This window comes from Eleutherodactylus coqui, chromosome 7 (genome assembly GCF_035609145.1).
Source record: "Eleutherodactylus coqui strain aEleCoq1 chromosome 7, aEleCoq1.hap1, whole genome shotgun sequence".
Classification (NCBI taxonomy): domain Eukaryota; kingdom Metazoa; phylum Chordata; class Amphibia; order Anura; family Eleutherodactylidae; genus Eleutherodactylus; species Eleutherodactylus coqui.
The window spans coordinates 180458304-180474000 of NC_089843.1; the positions used below are offsets into that span (position 1 = coordinate 180458304).

The window sequence follows — 15697 nt, forward strand, 5'->3', positions numbered from 1 at the left end:
CATGACTACTCAGGGCCCCCTTAGTACTTGTGCTAATATATTGAAGACCCAGACATGGCTGCACAATGCACCCTTAGTAATTCTAGTATATAGAGACCCAGACACGACTACACAGTGCACCCTTAGTACTTGTCTTAATATATAGGGGACCCAGACATGACTACACAGTGTACCCTTAGGACTTGTCCTAATATATAGGGGACCCTGACATGTCTACACAGTGCACCCTTAGTACTTGTCCTAATATATAGGGGACACAGCCATGACTGCACAGTGCATCATCAGTACTTCTAATATATAGGAGACCTAGACATGGCTGAACAGTGAACCCTTAGTAATTCTAGTATATAGAGACCCAGACACAGCTACACAGTGCACCCTTAGTACCTGTCTTAATATATAGGGGACCCAGACATGACTACACAGTGCACCCTTAGTACTTGTCGTAATATATGGGGGACCCAGACATGACTACACAGGGTGCCCTTAGTACATGTCTTAATATATAGGAGGCCCAGACATAGCTACACAGCGCAACCTTAGTACTTGGCCTAATATATAGGAGGCCCAGACATGTCTACACAATGCACCCTAAGTACTTCTAAAATGTAGAGACCCTGACACGGCTACACAGTGCACCTTTAGCACGACCAGGCATGACTACACAGTGCACCCTTAGGACTTGTCCTAATATATAGGGGACCCAGACATGACTACAGAGTGCATCCTTAGCACTTGTCTAAAATATATAGGGGACCCAGACATGACTATACAGTGCACCCTTAATACTTGTCCTCCTAATATATATGGAAACCCAGACATGACTATACAGTGCACCCTTAGTATTTGTCCTAATATATATGAAAACCCAGACATGACTACACAGTGCACCCTTAGTACCTTTCCTAATATATAGGGGACCAGACATGACTACACAGTGCACCCTTAGTATTTGTCCTAATATATATGAAAACCCAGACATGACTACACAGTGCACCCTTAGTACTTTTCCTAATATATAGGGGACCAGACATGACTATACAGGGCACTCTTAGTACTTGTCCTAAAATATAGGGGACCCAGACATGACTACACAGCACACCCTTAGTACTTGTCCTTTGCTATGTGCCACTGCTCTTTAGCCTGACATGGAAACTTCATGTGAGCAGTGACATAGATATTTTTGTATGATTGGGGTCTCACAGAGCAGCACTGAAGGCCTCATGTGACTCCCCAGGCCACATTATGTGCCCCCCTGTTGCAGTTACACCAGGGTTGTAGTGCTTCAATGGACGCAAAGAGCTCACCATTACTAAAAATGTGGTATGGCCTGAGTTATTAGGCAGTGTTACAGATTGTGCATTTGGCCTCGGTTAAGTTACGCTTCTGAGCTGGTATGGCTACATGGGCAATAATGTGGCCGGATATTATATGGAAAATACTATAGCTGCTGCTATTCTATACAGTAACCCTGCCAAAGTTGAAGCTGCTAAAGGCATTTCCATATGCCTGGAGCTGCTGTGTGCATACTTCTATGTAAAGGCTGCTATTACGCAGGAATTACAATCTAGATGATTAATAGCATTATTCTATGAGGGGCAGTTATTATCATGACATTATTATCATTAATTCTATTTCCTCCATCTCTGCGGTGTTCATACAATAGATAATACTTGCTTCAAGGTAGGTAGATGTCCATCAGACCGGCCCAATTTTCACTGTAGAGAAACTGTATCTATTTAAGTGGAAACAGTAAATGAAAACTTTTATATTCCCGCTTTTTTCCTTTCAGTAGTTGTAATTATGGAATAACACTGACTTGCTTCTGCAAAAACCCGAGTGTCTGAATGAGCTTCATTATTATTTTCCATTCTCACTTTTGCCTTATTCATGTTTATTTCTAAGGATATAAGGGATAAATTATACTTACTGACCTTAAGTCACCTACGACAGAACCAAATCAGGTTCTCCAATAGTTTAAAAAGAGCCAGATCTGTCCAGAATTCTAAGATTTAAAAATAATACCTTTTCTGTAATGTTGTTCTACTGCTGAACACGTCACGGATTACCAGAGTGCAGGAAAAAGTCTATGCAGTTGACTTGTTTCGTTTCTCCTAGAGTCTGCTGGCTATGTGGGCATCTACTGTGTACTTGCCCTTTGGGTGATTTTCAGCTGGATCAAAATTAGGTTGGATTTTTCCTATTCAATAAGTGGTCAATAAGGGAATATATAAGATAGAGGCAGAACATGCTCTTAAGGCCTCTCTCTCACAGGCTATTTTCACAAAATCACAGCGATGTCGCAACTTTCTTCCCATGATTTTGTAGCGAGAAGGTTAAGCCCTACTCCAAAACTAAGCCCTAGCTGCACTCCAAAAAAAAAAAAGAGAATACTTACCCAAAAGGCTTGGTTCGGGTCCTCTCGCTGCTCTCCGGAGCTCCACCGGGCATCCCGCTGTCCTCGCTTGCCCACAAATCACTTCCCGATTGTGGGATTCATAAATTCTGCCTGCAGGAAGCGATGGCTCTGCTTGTGCTGCTCAGCCAATCAATGGAGCGCTCGCTGAACCAATCACAGCCATCGCAAAAGTATTCCCTATTTTTTTGGAGTGCAGCTAGGCCTTAGTTTCGGGGTAGGGCTTATTTTCTAATGATAATACCGCATCTCACAAAAATCACAATTTCGTGCATTGCAATACGACAAAAATGAAGGCTCCATAGAGAAACATAGGCAACAAAAAATGCAAATCGCGGCAATATAAAGCATGCCACTGTTTGTTTTACCTTGCAAGATAGCATCAGAGAAAACAGTGCTAATGTGAAGGAACCCATTGGAAAGCATGGGCTACACATACATGCGTTTTCTCGCGAGTAATGAGGCCTGATTTGAAATTGGCTGCATTCTGGTTTAACCTGTTAAGGAGCAGAGTATTGTGGTCCACAAAGACCAGACACTTTTTAGGCATTTTACCCATGTGATGGGGCCTCGTGTGGTGCAGAGTGTTAAGGCAGCAGACTGAAGGTTGCGGGTTCAATCCCCACGTTTTCCAGGTGGCCAGCTCAAGGCTGACTCAGCCTTCCAACCTTCCGAGGTCGTCGAAATGAGTACCCACCTTGCTGGGGGGTAATAAACAAAAATTACCTGAAAGTGCTGCTGAATGAGTTGGCGCTATACAAATAACAAGTCCCTTCCCTGGTTTTACTGCTTGATTTTTTTATTCAGCTATCAAAATTGTTTTTGCTACTTTTTTTTTCTGTGACATATAGGGCTATTTTGTAATGTTTTTTTCACTGACTTTTTTCCGTTTTTTAGTTTTATTAGGGGTATAACGCTGAAAAAAATTATTTTTGAAATCTATAGTTGTTTATTTTTAAAATTAGTATATTTACACAAATTAATTCTTTAATTTGTTTCAGATGTTTTGATATATAATTTGTATAATCTCGAATTACAGGGTGCATATGGCGACGGCTTAGGTTGCCGTCAGCGGTGGGTTATTTTCTTTTTTATATACTATATTTTTCGCTCTATAAGATGCACCTGATAATAAGACACACCTAGGTTTTAGAGGAGAAAAATAGGAAAAAAATATATTTTAAGCTCACCCAGACCAGGCAGTGAGTGAGGTATGACAGGAGGAATAAAGAGCAGTAGTACCGCCAATGAAGATCTTATATAATAAGGACCCAGTATGTCCATCCATTACATGAACAGATCATTGATTGACTGTGTTATCAGGAGCATTCCCAAAAGTGAGCACCCCAATTTATGTTAGAAAACATAAATTAGATAATCAATAGCAAATATCTAGGCACATAGGTTACAAGTCATCTAGATTCAGACCCAGCTGGTAGCTGCGTGATAAGTATCGCATATCCTTATCACAAAGACGTCGGCCGGGGCCACTCCAGAGTATGAATAGAGAGCCACCGTACGTACAGCTGATTAGCGAATGGTGGTGGGAACTGCTGCGCCCCCGCCTCCAGCAATCAGCTGTACGTACGAGCAGCTCTCCTCCCCTGCAATGGAGCAGACCCAGCCAGCAGCTGTGTGTATTTCAATCTGATCAATAGTGAAATATAAATTTGAGCCATAGAGGTCCTACCTCACAACGCACAGGATTTCATGGATCTAGGTACTGAATACCAAAGAACACCTCCTAGGTCTCGTCTCAGTGAGTCAGCTGGTTCGGCAGCACAAGGGCAACCTACGCAGTATTAAGGCTATGGCTGATTGGTGTATGTTCTTGTGTTCTCAGAAGATCTAGTAAGTTAAAGGCCAACTAAAATTTTATACATTAGCCCTAACACACTATTTTAATTGATTTATAATCCGAATACTTTATTCAGCATTCTTTTAGTTTAGTAAGCAGTACTGATATTTTCATGTGGGAAATTCTTTAGGAAAAGGATATTAACAACAGCTTTGGAGTAATAAAACAGAAAAAGAAAACATTTTGAAAACCTCGAGTTAATGGGAAATGTTAGTCTTATTCCTATTCAAAAATACCTCCTTAGTTAATGAGTAATCCAAATGTAAAAACATACTTTGATGGTTCTTCTGCTCCACTCATTCTCTAAACAGAGATATATTCAAGCAACGTCTTAAAGGGGTTGTCAAGTTGTAAACTATTGGTGGCCTATCCTCAGTAGTATGCATCATTAGTAAATAAATGGGGGTCCGTCACTCGCGACCCCCAGCAATCAGCTGTTTGTAAGGCTGGTGTGCTTATACATTGTGCTTGATTTCTGCAGATAGCAGACAGCTCTGTTCTTGAAGTAGTGGTCAGGCTTGGTATTGTAGGGCAAGTTTCCATTTAAATACATGGGGACTTTGGCCTGCAATACCAAGCTTGCCCAATACAGTAAGAAAGGAGCTGTCTGCTTCCTGCAGAAGTGCATTAGCCCAGTGAACAGCTTCTCAGTAGGTGGTCGCAGGTGATGGACCCTGCTGATCTACTATTGATGGCCTATTTTGATAGGCCATCCATAGTTTACAACCGGACAACCCCTTAAAATGACTTACTATTCTAATTTAGCTACTTTTTATACATCTCTTGTTATCATTAATTTGATAGTTTAAAAGCCATCTTAGTGAACAAAACAACTCATGAATTATGTAACAGATTCAAAATTCCATCCAAAAGGATCAAAACCATTTTCCTATGTGATGCCCCATTCTACTCTAAATGATATCATTCTGCCTATATCTGCTAATCCTACAATAGCATGTCCTTTTGCAGTGACCACTGAGTGAGGCCTTCAAGCGGACTCAAAGGCGTTGTTTTAAAAGATATAAACTCATCCTCTAACCACAGTATAGGGAGTAAGTATCTAATTTTGGGAGACCGACCATTTTGACCCCTGTCGTTCATGAGTCCAGGGGTCCCATGTCCTTCTCTTTGAATGGAACGACATTCACACATGTCCCCTGATATGGACCTGCCAGAGATAGTCAGGTAGAGCAAAAAATTGGTTGGTCATAAGGGCCTAAAATAGGCCTGGCATTAAAGAGGACCTGTGAGGTGGCTTATGTTGCTGTGGCTGTGGTAGCCCAGTATAGTGACAGATAGGTTTTTCATTTAGCACTTTAAAACAGTGCAGCACTTAGAAATGTTATAAATCTCCTGCACAGATCGGTTCAGACCACTGAATTCAGCATATCTGTCACTTTACTGCGCTGCCCGCAGCCAGAGCCGCATAAAGGCACCTGACCGGATCCCCTTAAAGCGTTAAATACGGCTGCTTTGACATCTGCGTTAGGGGTTCCGTTTTTCTGCTCTGTTCGTGAGCAGGAGAGGGGTATCTCCTGGCCGAATGGCTCCGTCTTATGATGGAACCAAACAGCGCTGAATGGACCCCATTGGCTATAATGGGGTTTGTTCGTTTCTGCTCAGCTGCCCGGCAGTTTACTGGAAGAAAAAGTGCTGCATGTAGGACTATTTCTTCCAGTATGTTCTATCGGTCTGTGATGGAAAGGAAGGTTCCTGCACAGATGGGAATCCGGCCTTAAACATTTTTTACTGTGTTTAGTTTTTACATTTATGTCCATGTAAATAATGAACTAATAGTTATCACACATGCTGATATCTAGAGGCCAAACGGTGTACAGAATCTCACTTTACAGCCTGCAGTGAAACTTAATGCTATTATCAGTAGTGGGCAGAAGATTCAATGTGCTGCCTCAATTAAGGTATGGTCAGCTGACATGGGGCAGAACGAGGGCCCAGATTTCCCAGGAGGGCTGGCACGTCATGCTTGTCTCAAACTCAAGAAACCATTAAGTATAGAAGAACTTTCTCCTTCTCTGTAAAACAACCAATTTTAATTGATAATTGACTTAATCAGAAGAATTACTGTTATTGATTCACATTCCCTGCACTTTATACTGAAAAAAACATTCTGGAAATCCTGTTACTCTTTCCTCTCTATGCTATTTCCATGTAGTGTCTGCAGAGAGGACAACCACGGTCAGGGACAACTGAGCCACCTGTGCTGCCACGTCCATCTACTGTAGAGTTGGTTTTATAGCTACCATAGTTGTCTGTGTATCTGTTTCTATGTCTACTTAGAGTTTGTGGTCATGAGTATCCAGGATCATTGTCATTTTATTGTAAGTCCACAGATAAGTCACTTATTTGATAAAAAGTTAATTTTTATACTATTTTTATATTGACTGAGTTGTTTTTTTTTACTTAGATTTAAACAGGATAAAACAAGAAGAATACGAACTGGTAACACCGATAACTACTGACGCAGAGGGACGCCATATTTCCAATATTCTTTCTATTGGTTACAAAAAAAGATTAGCAAGAGACATATCACATACTCGCCAGCCCCTGTTCTTCAATGTTACAGCCTTTGGAAAAGAATTTCATCTTAGATTAAAGCCAAACACTCGCCTCATTGCTCCAGGCGCGGTGGTGGAGTGGCATGAAGACGCCGTGAATGCAGAAAACAGAAGCCATGTTGGAAATACGACCCATGTTTTAAATAGCACTGAGGAAATCTGGAAAAAAGAGCCATTGTGGACAAATTGTGCTTATGTTGGAGAAATAACAGATATCCCTGGAGCGTCTGTTGCATTAAGTAACTGTGATGGTCTGGTAAGATACATTTTTGAAATATTGCTCTTTTATTTTCCGTTATTGTCTGTGGTTTCAATTATGTGGGCAGTATAGTATGAAATTAGAAACTGTTACTAAACATAATGCGAGATCCCACAAATCGACTTTATTTTAGAATTATAAGAATTGTAGCACTTTGTTCTGTTTGTAGCCTTGCCAAACATTGTTTTAGCCTAGAGTCTATAGCAAATAGTGCACTTTGAAAAATACTGACATTGACCTCTCATAAAATAGTTAGAGCTTTAGTAGCTTCAATAAAAAGTCAATAATTATCATAGACTGGTAGAGTTGGAAGGGACCTCCAGGGTCATCGGGTCCAACCTCTTGCTCAATGCAGTATCCGTCAATCATATCAGACAGATTTCTCTCCAGCCTCTGTTTGAACACTTCTATTGAAAGAGAACTCACCACCTCCCATGCTAACCTGTTCCACTCATTGATCACTCTAGAATCATAGCATGGTAAAGTTGGAGGGTACCTCCAGGGTCAGTGGGTCCAACCCCCAGCTCAATGCGGAATCACTAAATCATCCCAGACAGGTGTCTGTCCAGTCTCTATTTGAAGACTTATAATGAAGGAGAACTCACCACCTCCCGTGGTAACCTGTTCCACTCATTGCTCACCCCAGAATCATAGAATGGTAACGTTGGAAGGGACCTCCAGGGTCATCTGGCCAACTCCCTGCCCAGTGCAGGATCACTAAATCATCCCAGACAGATGTCTGTCCAGCCTCTGTTTGAAGACGTCCATTGAAGGAGAACTCACCATCTCCCGTGGTAACCTGTTCCACTCCTTGATCATCCTCACTGTCAGAGAAAGTTTTTTTCTAATATCTAATCTGTGTCGCCTCCATTTCAGTTTCATCCCATTGCTTTTAGGTTTTCCTTGTACAAATGAGAATAGGACTGATCCCTCTGCACTGTGACAGCCCTTCAGATATTTGTAGACAGGCATTAAGTCTCCTCTCAGCCTTCGTTTTTGCAAGCTAAATATTCCCAGATCCTTTAACCGTTCTTCATATGACATGATTTGCAGACCGCTCACCATCTTGGTAACTCTTCTCTGAACTTGATGAAATAATATACCTTATACTCCAATATGCTGTTTTGTCATTCTGATCCTCTACCCTCATGAGTACCAGTGGGTCCCATATGACATGCTATGAAAGCCTGATATTTACTACGCCTCCCAGCATTTTCCTATTCAGGGTTGTTGCTATCCCCTTTAAAATTAAATGGAGCGGTGGCAGCTCTTGTATCCACCCCTCTCTATTTTAGTGCTTCAAAAAGCAGTCCAAAAAAAGACCTTCACTCGGTATTTTTCAAATAGGCATGCTACTAAGTGGTCACTATTAGATTACCATGTAGTCATAGTCCAAGTGAGACATGTATCCAGCTGCGAACTCATCACATAGTCTAAATTCACTTCTCTTTCAATTTTTAATGCTTTTTAATTGATAGCATGTCATTTTAAAGTTGGAGTTGACTCAACAAGATCCATTCTGTCCAAACCCTTTGTTCTACTTAGTACTCTTCATTGGCTCCAACAACTTATTACATTTGATGAGGTTCAGGACTCTGCGGGATTGAAGAGGTTTGAAGAAGTGCTGTAATGTAAGCTGGCTACTGATGAGAGGAGCGCCTAGAGATTTAAAATATACTTTACATATTTATACGAAGCAATGTTTATAGGTGTTACTTGCACGCTTTTGACTTTTTGTATATTGAAACTGTAAGAAAATGGACAGGGCAGAGCTTTCAAGGTAATACGCTATGGCATCTGTACATACAAATTTCCATATTTTTCTTAGCACAAAAAAAATCCACTTTATTCTTATGAATTAGTCTTTTTTAAGTACAGAGTCCTCCTGGCTAACCCTTGAAACTGTGAAAATATTATACTTGAATATGTTAAAGTGTGATCAGTATATTTTCCACGGGAGTCAAACAGTCCTTAAATCACAAAAAAGATACTGTGCGGCTGAAATGTTTTAGGATAAAATCAGATTGAGGTCATTGCCAGGTATACTGGAAGACACTTTGGCCTGCATCTCAATGCCACACTAAACACTAGTTCTGAAAAAAAGCAGGAGCGGGGGGTATTTACAGCGGTAACTCAGTGGTCTACCAGAGTAAACATCTCGAAATCCCAGATACACACTGCTTGCAAGCCACATGTGCAGCAAATACTAATTCAATCAGTGTTACAGAGTAAAAACAACAGCAGCTATTTTGTGTTCATCTAGGTACAGTAGAAACTCCCTTTCCCATGGGACCACATCTAAAAACACATTGGAAGCTGACCTTCTTCAATGGGCTGCTTAAAGAAGACTTTAATGGAAAGCTCTATTAGTTTCTGTAGTTTATGAAAGCAATTGCTATTTGACTGCATTTGCTTTGGGTTTGCTTTGGCTTAAATAATTACATCTGACACCTCCCGAAGACTTCAACTTTAACTTCTACCCCTTAAAAAGATATTGTTGGAATTATATGTAGCAGAACAGCATAAATCTATCTTGTTGAGTCCGCGCTTTCTTCATCCAATCAAACTTGTAGAGTTGAATGTTCCTTCTCCATAAACTCTTTGCATTTCCAAAACCATTGTTATTTACAGGGACGTTAAACAGGGGTAACATCTAATAAAGGAAGAAGTTCATAGAAAGTTGCCACTGTCATTTACATGTGTGCTCGTTAATGTCTCTAGAAGTTCTCAGAAGTGGAAATACGTGAGTTAACGAGATGTAATCTTGAAATTCTATCACTGGTCACATTAAAGGGGTTGTCTCGTGAAGCACACCCTTGTTCTTTTAGTCTCTCCTTTTATGAGCTGCTCCCATTCTGGTGGGCTACAGCTGCCCTTTTGTTATGAGGATAGCCATCCTTGCGTTAAACGGGGCCAGCGGCAGCAGCGCCGACCCCATTGAGAACATATACTGAAGATCACGATCCTCTGCCACAGCTGTCACAGCTGTAGCAGAGGAGCGCGATGTTCTCCCATTGAAGTTAATGGAGCCGGCAATATAGCTGGCTTCATTGAAAGCAATGGGCTGCCGGCAAGCACTGCAGTGATTTTTCGGAGAAGGACTTAAAATATAAGCCCTTCCCTGAAAATCAATCCAATAATGTGTAAAAAAAAATCTATACTCACCTCTCTGCAGCTGCCGGGGCTCAGCCGCGTCCAGCCGGCTCTTCTCCTGCACTGCTCTTAGGAGTATTCAGCAGGCGTAGATTTAAAATTCCTGCCTGCTGAATAGGCTGCCTCTGATTGGCTGAGCACTTTGACCAATGAGAGGCAGCTCTCAGCTGTCATTCAATAGCTGAGAGCTGCCTTTGATTGGTCTCAATGCTCAGCCAATCAAAGGCAGCCCATTCAGCAGGATCTACAACAGATTGAGCCATTTTTTTGCTACCATTGATCTAACAATTTTCAATAAACATGGTCAAATTGGTTAAATAGAAGCTTTCTCTCGAATGTTTAGTTGTTTTGCAATTGTAATTGATGGGGATTCAGTTTATGTTGTGTGAAATATTCTGTATTTGCATTACTAGAGCTGCATGAGTCAGCCATCTAGCCAGTATATGTGTAGGCACAGATATTAATTGCTTTGTAAAATGCCTTAGGTGCATGGAGTGTGGATGAGACAGTAGGATAAAGTGATCAGGTTGGGAGAAATAATGAAAAAAGGGGATGAATTTATGGCCCTTTAACACCAAATGAGAACGTCACGAATCTCCTTTGTCCAAGCGAACGATCCAGTGACGTCATCACCATCTTCTTTGCGCTTCTGTAGTCTGTTTAGACAGGCAAATCATCGTTGGGGATCGTGAACTTCCTGTTCAGTATTTGATCGTTCAGTGTTTCACATGGGAAGTGTTTAAACGCACCGAGAAGCCAACAAGCCGAACCTGATATTCATGTCGGCTGAAATTGAAGCACAAACAAGAAGCGTACAATTCTTGTTCATCATTCAGTCGTTGGCTCGCATTTATACTGAACAGTTATTGCAAACTTTCGTTCGTTTGAACCATTTTTGAAATGATAATTATTGCGTCTAAACTCACCTTTAGAAGTGTTAGATTACGCAATGTGATAGGCCTGCCTAATGTGTTGTAGGACATGTTTAAAGCTGTGGATATTGGAAAATTACCTGATTATCTGGGGTTGCGCATTAGAGAAAACTGGTGCAGCTTGAGAAAAGTTTTGGAGACGTGAATGTGAGATTTGGATTATAGAGGATATTAATTTTAGTAGAATAGAGAGCGTGGGTAAGGTAATAGATGGGTATTACATATAGGGAAGTGTAGCACCATGGAGAGCTTTGTGGGCAAGTGTGATAAGTTTATTGTACTATAATGTGGACGGGCAACCCATGCACTGATTGGCACAGGGTAGATCACAGGGACTAAAAGATGAGCCTAACTGCATTCAGGATAAAAATTGTTTCCCATTGTGAATTTACACTTGCCACTCTGTTAGTGGTTGTAATCAGAGTGATACTATAATAGTTTTTAGTTAGGGTCCATTTACATGTTCCCAATAATGCTTGTTCCTGTGCTTTAACACAAGAGCAAGTATCGTTGGCTTCGCTTAAAGTGCTGCTGGCATGGAAGTGGAGCCAGCCAGGGAACGTTGTCCCGCCACCTTCCTCCATTCACTGGAAGCAGACAGTCATTCAGAAGTGAATGACTGCCTGTTTACATTGAGCGTCTTCTTGTTCCATCGTTCAGTCGCTGCATGCATTTACACGAGACCAAGGAGCATTATCATACAAATTCCCTTGGAAGCGGAATTTGAGTGATTCTGAACGATAATTGTTCCGTGTAAAAGGGCTATTAGTCTATAATACTCTGGAGAGAATTCAATTAAATAAGTCGTCTTACGGCTTTAGCATGGGGTTTTCATAAAACTTTGGTAAGATGTGAAAAAATCTAAAGAATTTCCCCATCTCTGAAAAGTCTGTGGGGTGGAATTGTTGAATGGCCAGAGTGAACTGGGACCGATCGCATTTACAGTTGGTTAACAGCGAATATAAGACCATTCTGTCCATGTAAAAAGAAAAAAAAGTGACATTAATGTAAATCCATACTTTTTGATTAAATTGTACAGTTTTCTTGTGTTTCTGTGTTTGGAATATTGTCTTGAAATTTGAATTTATAGTCTAGTTTTTACAAGAGCCCAGTTAGATAAAGAACAGAAGCATGGCCTTGAGCAATGAGTTTGAGAAAATATCTTTATTTGCATGAAGAGGTCGGGAAAATGAGACCATAGAATAAAAAGTGGCCTCTTGATAACATGGAAGCTGTCAGTGCCGGCTTAATTCCCCAAGGGAATGTGGAACAGGTTCAAACATATACAGGCTGCTCGATGATTGATGGACTTATCTTGTTCTCTTCAATTCAAACCCGTATCCTCAATTGTCCGAAAAAAGATGAAAGGCGCGTCACAGTTATATTGTTGAGTTATGTGCTTGGCAAGAGATGAGGGGTCTTTTTAAAAGTATATGCAAATTGCTTGCTGTTTTATACTGTACTTATATACATCCTGTTTAGGATCAGTGGAGGCTCTTAGCTTCCTAAAGTGGATTTCCCAGTAAAATGTTACTTGCCTAAGTGCTCTGATGAGTAACTCATTTTGGACCTTCATGATGAAGTTTCACTCAATGACTATCTGCTTAATTCACCAATCTGCACCAGCATGTAGGAAACAATTATCTAGCTTATTATTTTTAATTCTCCAATATTGTGAACACAATAGATATTGATTGGCCTAGTACATTGTAATAACCGCTAAATTAACTTGAGTTTTCTTGTCTGTTTCCTGTATTTTTTGATTTTTATTATCTTGATTAGCCAAGGGTCTGATAATTCCTAGTTTCAATTGCATTTTTAAAGGGGTTGTCTGTGTTGAGACAAGCTCTTTAACCCTCCTCAGCCCAAAATACTTGGTCCATGGTCACTTTCACATTTATCTAAAATTGTGAATGTTTAGAACTAAATCTGGGCATAGAAGTAAAAATTTGGTCTTGATATTCCAATTGATCCTAATTAGAGATGAGCAAGCGTACTCGGAAAAGCACTACTCGTTCGAGTAATTTGCTTTATCCGAGTATCGCTGTGCTCGGGTCTGAAGATTCGGGTGTCGGCACGGAGTGGGGAGCTGCAGGGGAGAGCGGGGAGGAACGGAGGGGAGATCTTTCTCTCCCTCTCTCCCGCCCGCTCTCCCCTGCTCCCCGCTGCGACTCACCTGTCAGCCGCAGCGGCACCCGAATCTTCAGACCCGAGCACAGCGATACTCGGATAAAGCACATTACTCGAGCGAGTAGTGCTTTTCCGAGTACGCTCGCTCATCTCTAATCCTAATTGATTTGATCTAGTGGTCCAATGATTCATGTGGTCTGATTGTATCTGATGGCTAGTGATGCGAACCAGTTAGCAAATGAGACTTTGTTACTTTTTACATGAGCCTTTCTCAAGCATAGTAACATAGTAGTTCAGCCTATTACCCCCCAATGTTGATCCAGAGGAAGGGGAAAAAAAGCCAGTGAGGTAGAAGCCAATTTTCCCCATTTAAGGAAAGAAATTCCTTCCTGACTCCAATCTGGCAATCAAAATAATCCCTGGATCACCAACACTTTTGAAGTAATCAGTGACTATAACATCTAATATTCTAACACCCAAGAAAGGCGTCCAGGCCCCTCTTGAACTCTGTAAGCGATTACAATTCACAATTTACAATTGTACTGTAGTATATCAGGATCTATATAGTCTAATATAATATAGTCTATATAAATTATGCCGCTGCTCCCTTTTTGCCCAAAAGATAGATAATATGGTGTAGAAAAAGTAGTGGAGCTACCTCAATGCCTCAATGGAGGTTAGTAGAAAGGTTCTACATTTATCTGTGGTGGATTTCACCTGTGGAGTTCCACAGGCGCTCTCCACCTTTGAATGTCCCTGAGGGTGAGGGGCTCTGGACAAATGTGGAATACCACTTATTTCAGCACAAACTCTGGTTAAGGTGTGACTACCATCCTTGTTCCAGGATAGGCTGTTCACACCAGGTGAGTCACTTTTATGCTTACTTTCAACCTTTGTTGTGGAAGTTTAGAGCGCTGCCATCATTTTAATTAATGGAGGTCTGTTGTAGCAGTAGTGAGTAGGTCCTTGTCCTAATTAGGTATCTTGATAATTAAATATTAGGAGAGGTATGTGCATGGGGTGCCGGGTGCAGCCAACTCAGGAAACATTCAACCTATGGGTAGACATATGTAGAACGAAATAGTATGGGCCGAAAGTTTGGGAATAAAGTGCAACCCTTTAATAGACATGCACATAGACCGATGTTATTAATAATTTTCGTTTTTATTTGGTAGAACCAGCCTAAAAAACCTGTTTCAAAGGGATAATACAATGCATCTTCTTCAGTATTGCCAGCACTCTGCTATAGTTAATAGTGGGACGGGGACTGGTCTGGGACTCCCAGTCACTAGGTCAGATCTGACGTACACTGCAGTGCCGAGATGCACATCATATGCGAAGAGGCATGTATTAGGCACATCCTGGGGAAATCCAATTACATTGCTTTTAAAACACCAGTATTAATACATTTCCCCCGTAGTATCCTACAGTACGTGCAGACCATTATTCTCTGAACTCCCACAAATATTAGCAATTTCCAGGAAATAGCTACTCTTGTTTCCAATATATTGTTATTATAAAGATCAACAATTGTTATTCCCTAAGAGAAAATACAGAGAATTTATTCGAACTAGTTTAGAAACACACTGAGAATAAACAATTTATTTTACCAAGTGAAAATAATAAAACCTAATCAGTTAAAGGTGTATTCCAGGCTTTTCTAACTGATGACCTATCCTCTGGATGGGTCATCAGTAGTTGATCAATGTGGGTCTGCCACTTGGAACCTCTGTCCATCAGCTGATTTTCCAGCCCACTGTCAGTGACAGCGGGCCAGAGGGTGTCATCAATTGGAATTGCTTCTATTCCACTTCCTGTTTCTTTTTTATGTTTAGGACGCCACATCCTTTCCTGACTGTAAGAGAAGCAGGAAGTGCAAGGGCTCATGAGCGAACAAATACAGCGTATTCTGCACATAATATTCAGTGAATTAATGCAGTGTATATTGGTTGTGTAAAGAAAAATACATCATGTCCTATTTTGCATATTCTGCACTAAAATAGCCCATATCAAAGTCAATTACCTACTGAAATCAATGGGAGCAACCTTGTGTTTTTTTATTATGTTCGTAAATATGGACGTAAAAAGAACTGCAATACCCTGGGTATTTTTGCGCTGCATATTTATGTGACTGAAATACACATATCCCCACATGAATGAGCCCATAGAGAAGCATGACTCTCCCATTGATTTCAATGGGAATGAAGCTGGTGCTCCCACTACCTGCCCTGACAACAGATTATGTCATCCGCCCGCTGGCACTGACAGGGATCACAAGCGGAAGAATCCTAACTATCAAGTACTGATGACCTAACCACAAGAAAGGTCATCAATTCAAAAAGCCCAGAATACCCCTTTAAATCTTCCTGTTAT

General features: G+C 40.9%; 1 protein-coding gene across 3 annotated transcripts in view; it reads left to right on the forward strand.

Moving 5' to 3' along the window:
* ADAMTS3 (ADAM metallopeptidase with thrombospondin type 1 motif 3) overlaps nucleotides 1–15697 on the forward strand; it is a 276553-nt gene that overhangs the window by 15515 nt on the left and 245341 nt on the right. For all 3 annotated transcript variants that reach the window (XM_066574067.1, XM_066574068.1, XM_066574069.1), the window contains exon 3: nucleotides 6700–7106. In XM_066574067.1, coding sequence (XP_066430164.1) covers nucleotides 6700–7106 — 407 coding nt within the window. The remainder of the gene's footprint in view (nucleotides 1–6699; nucleotides 7107–15697) is intronic.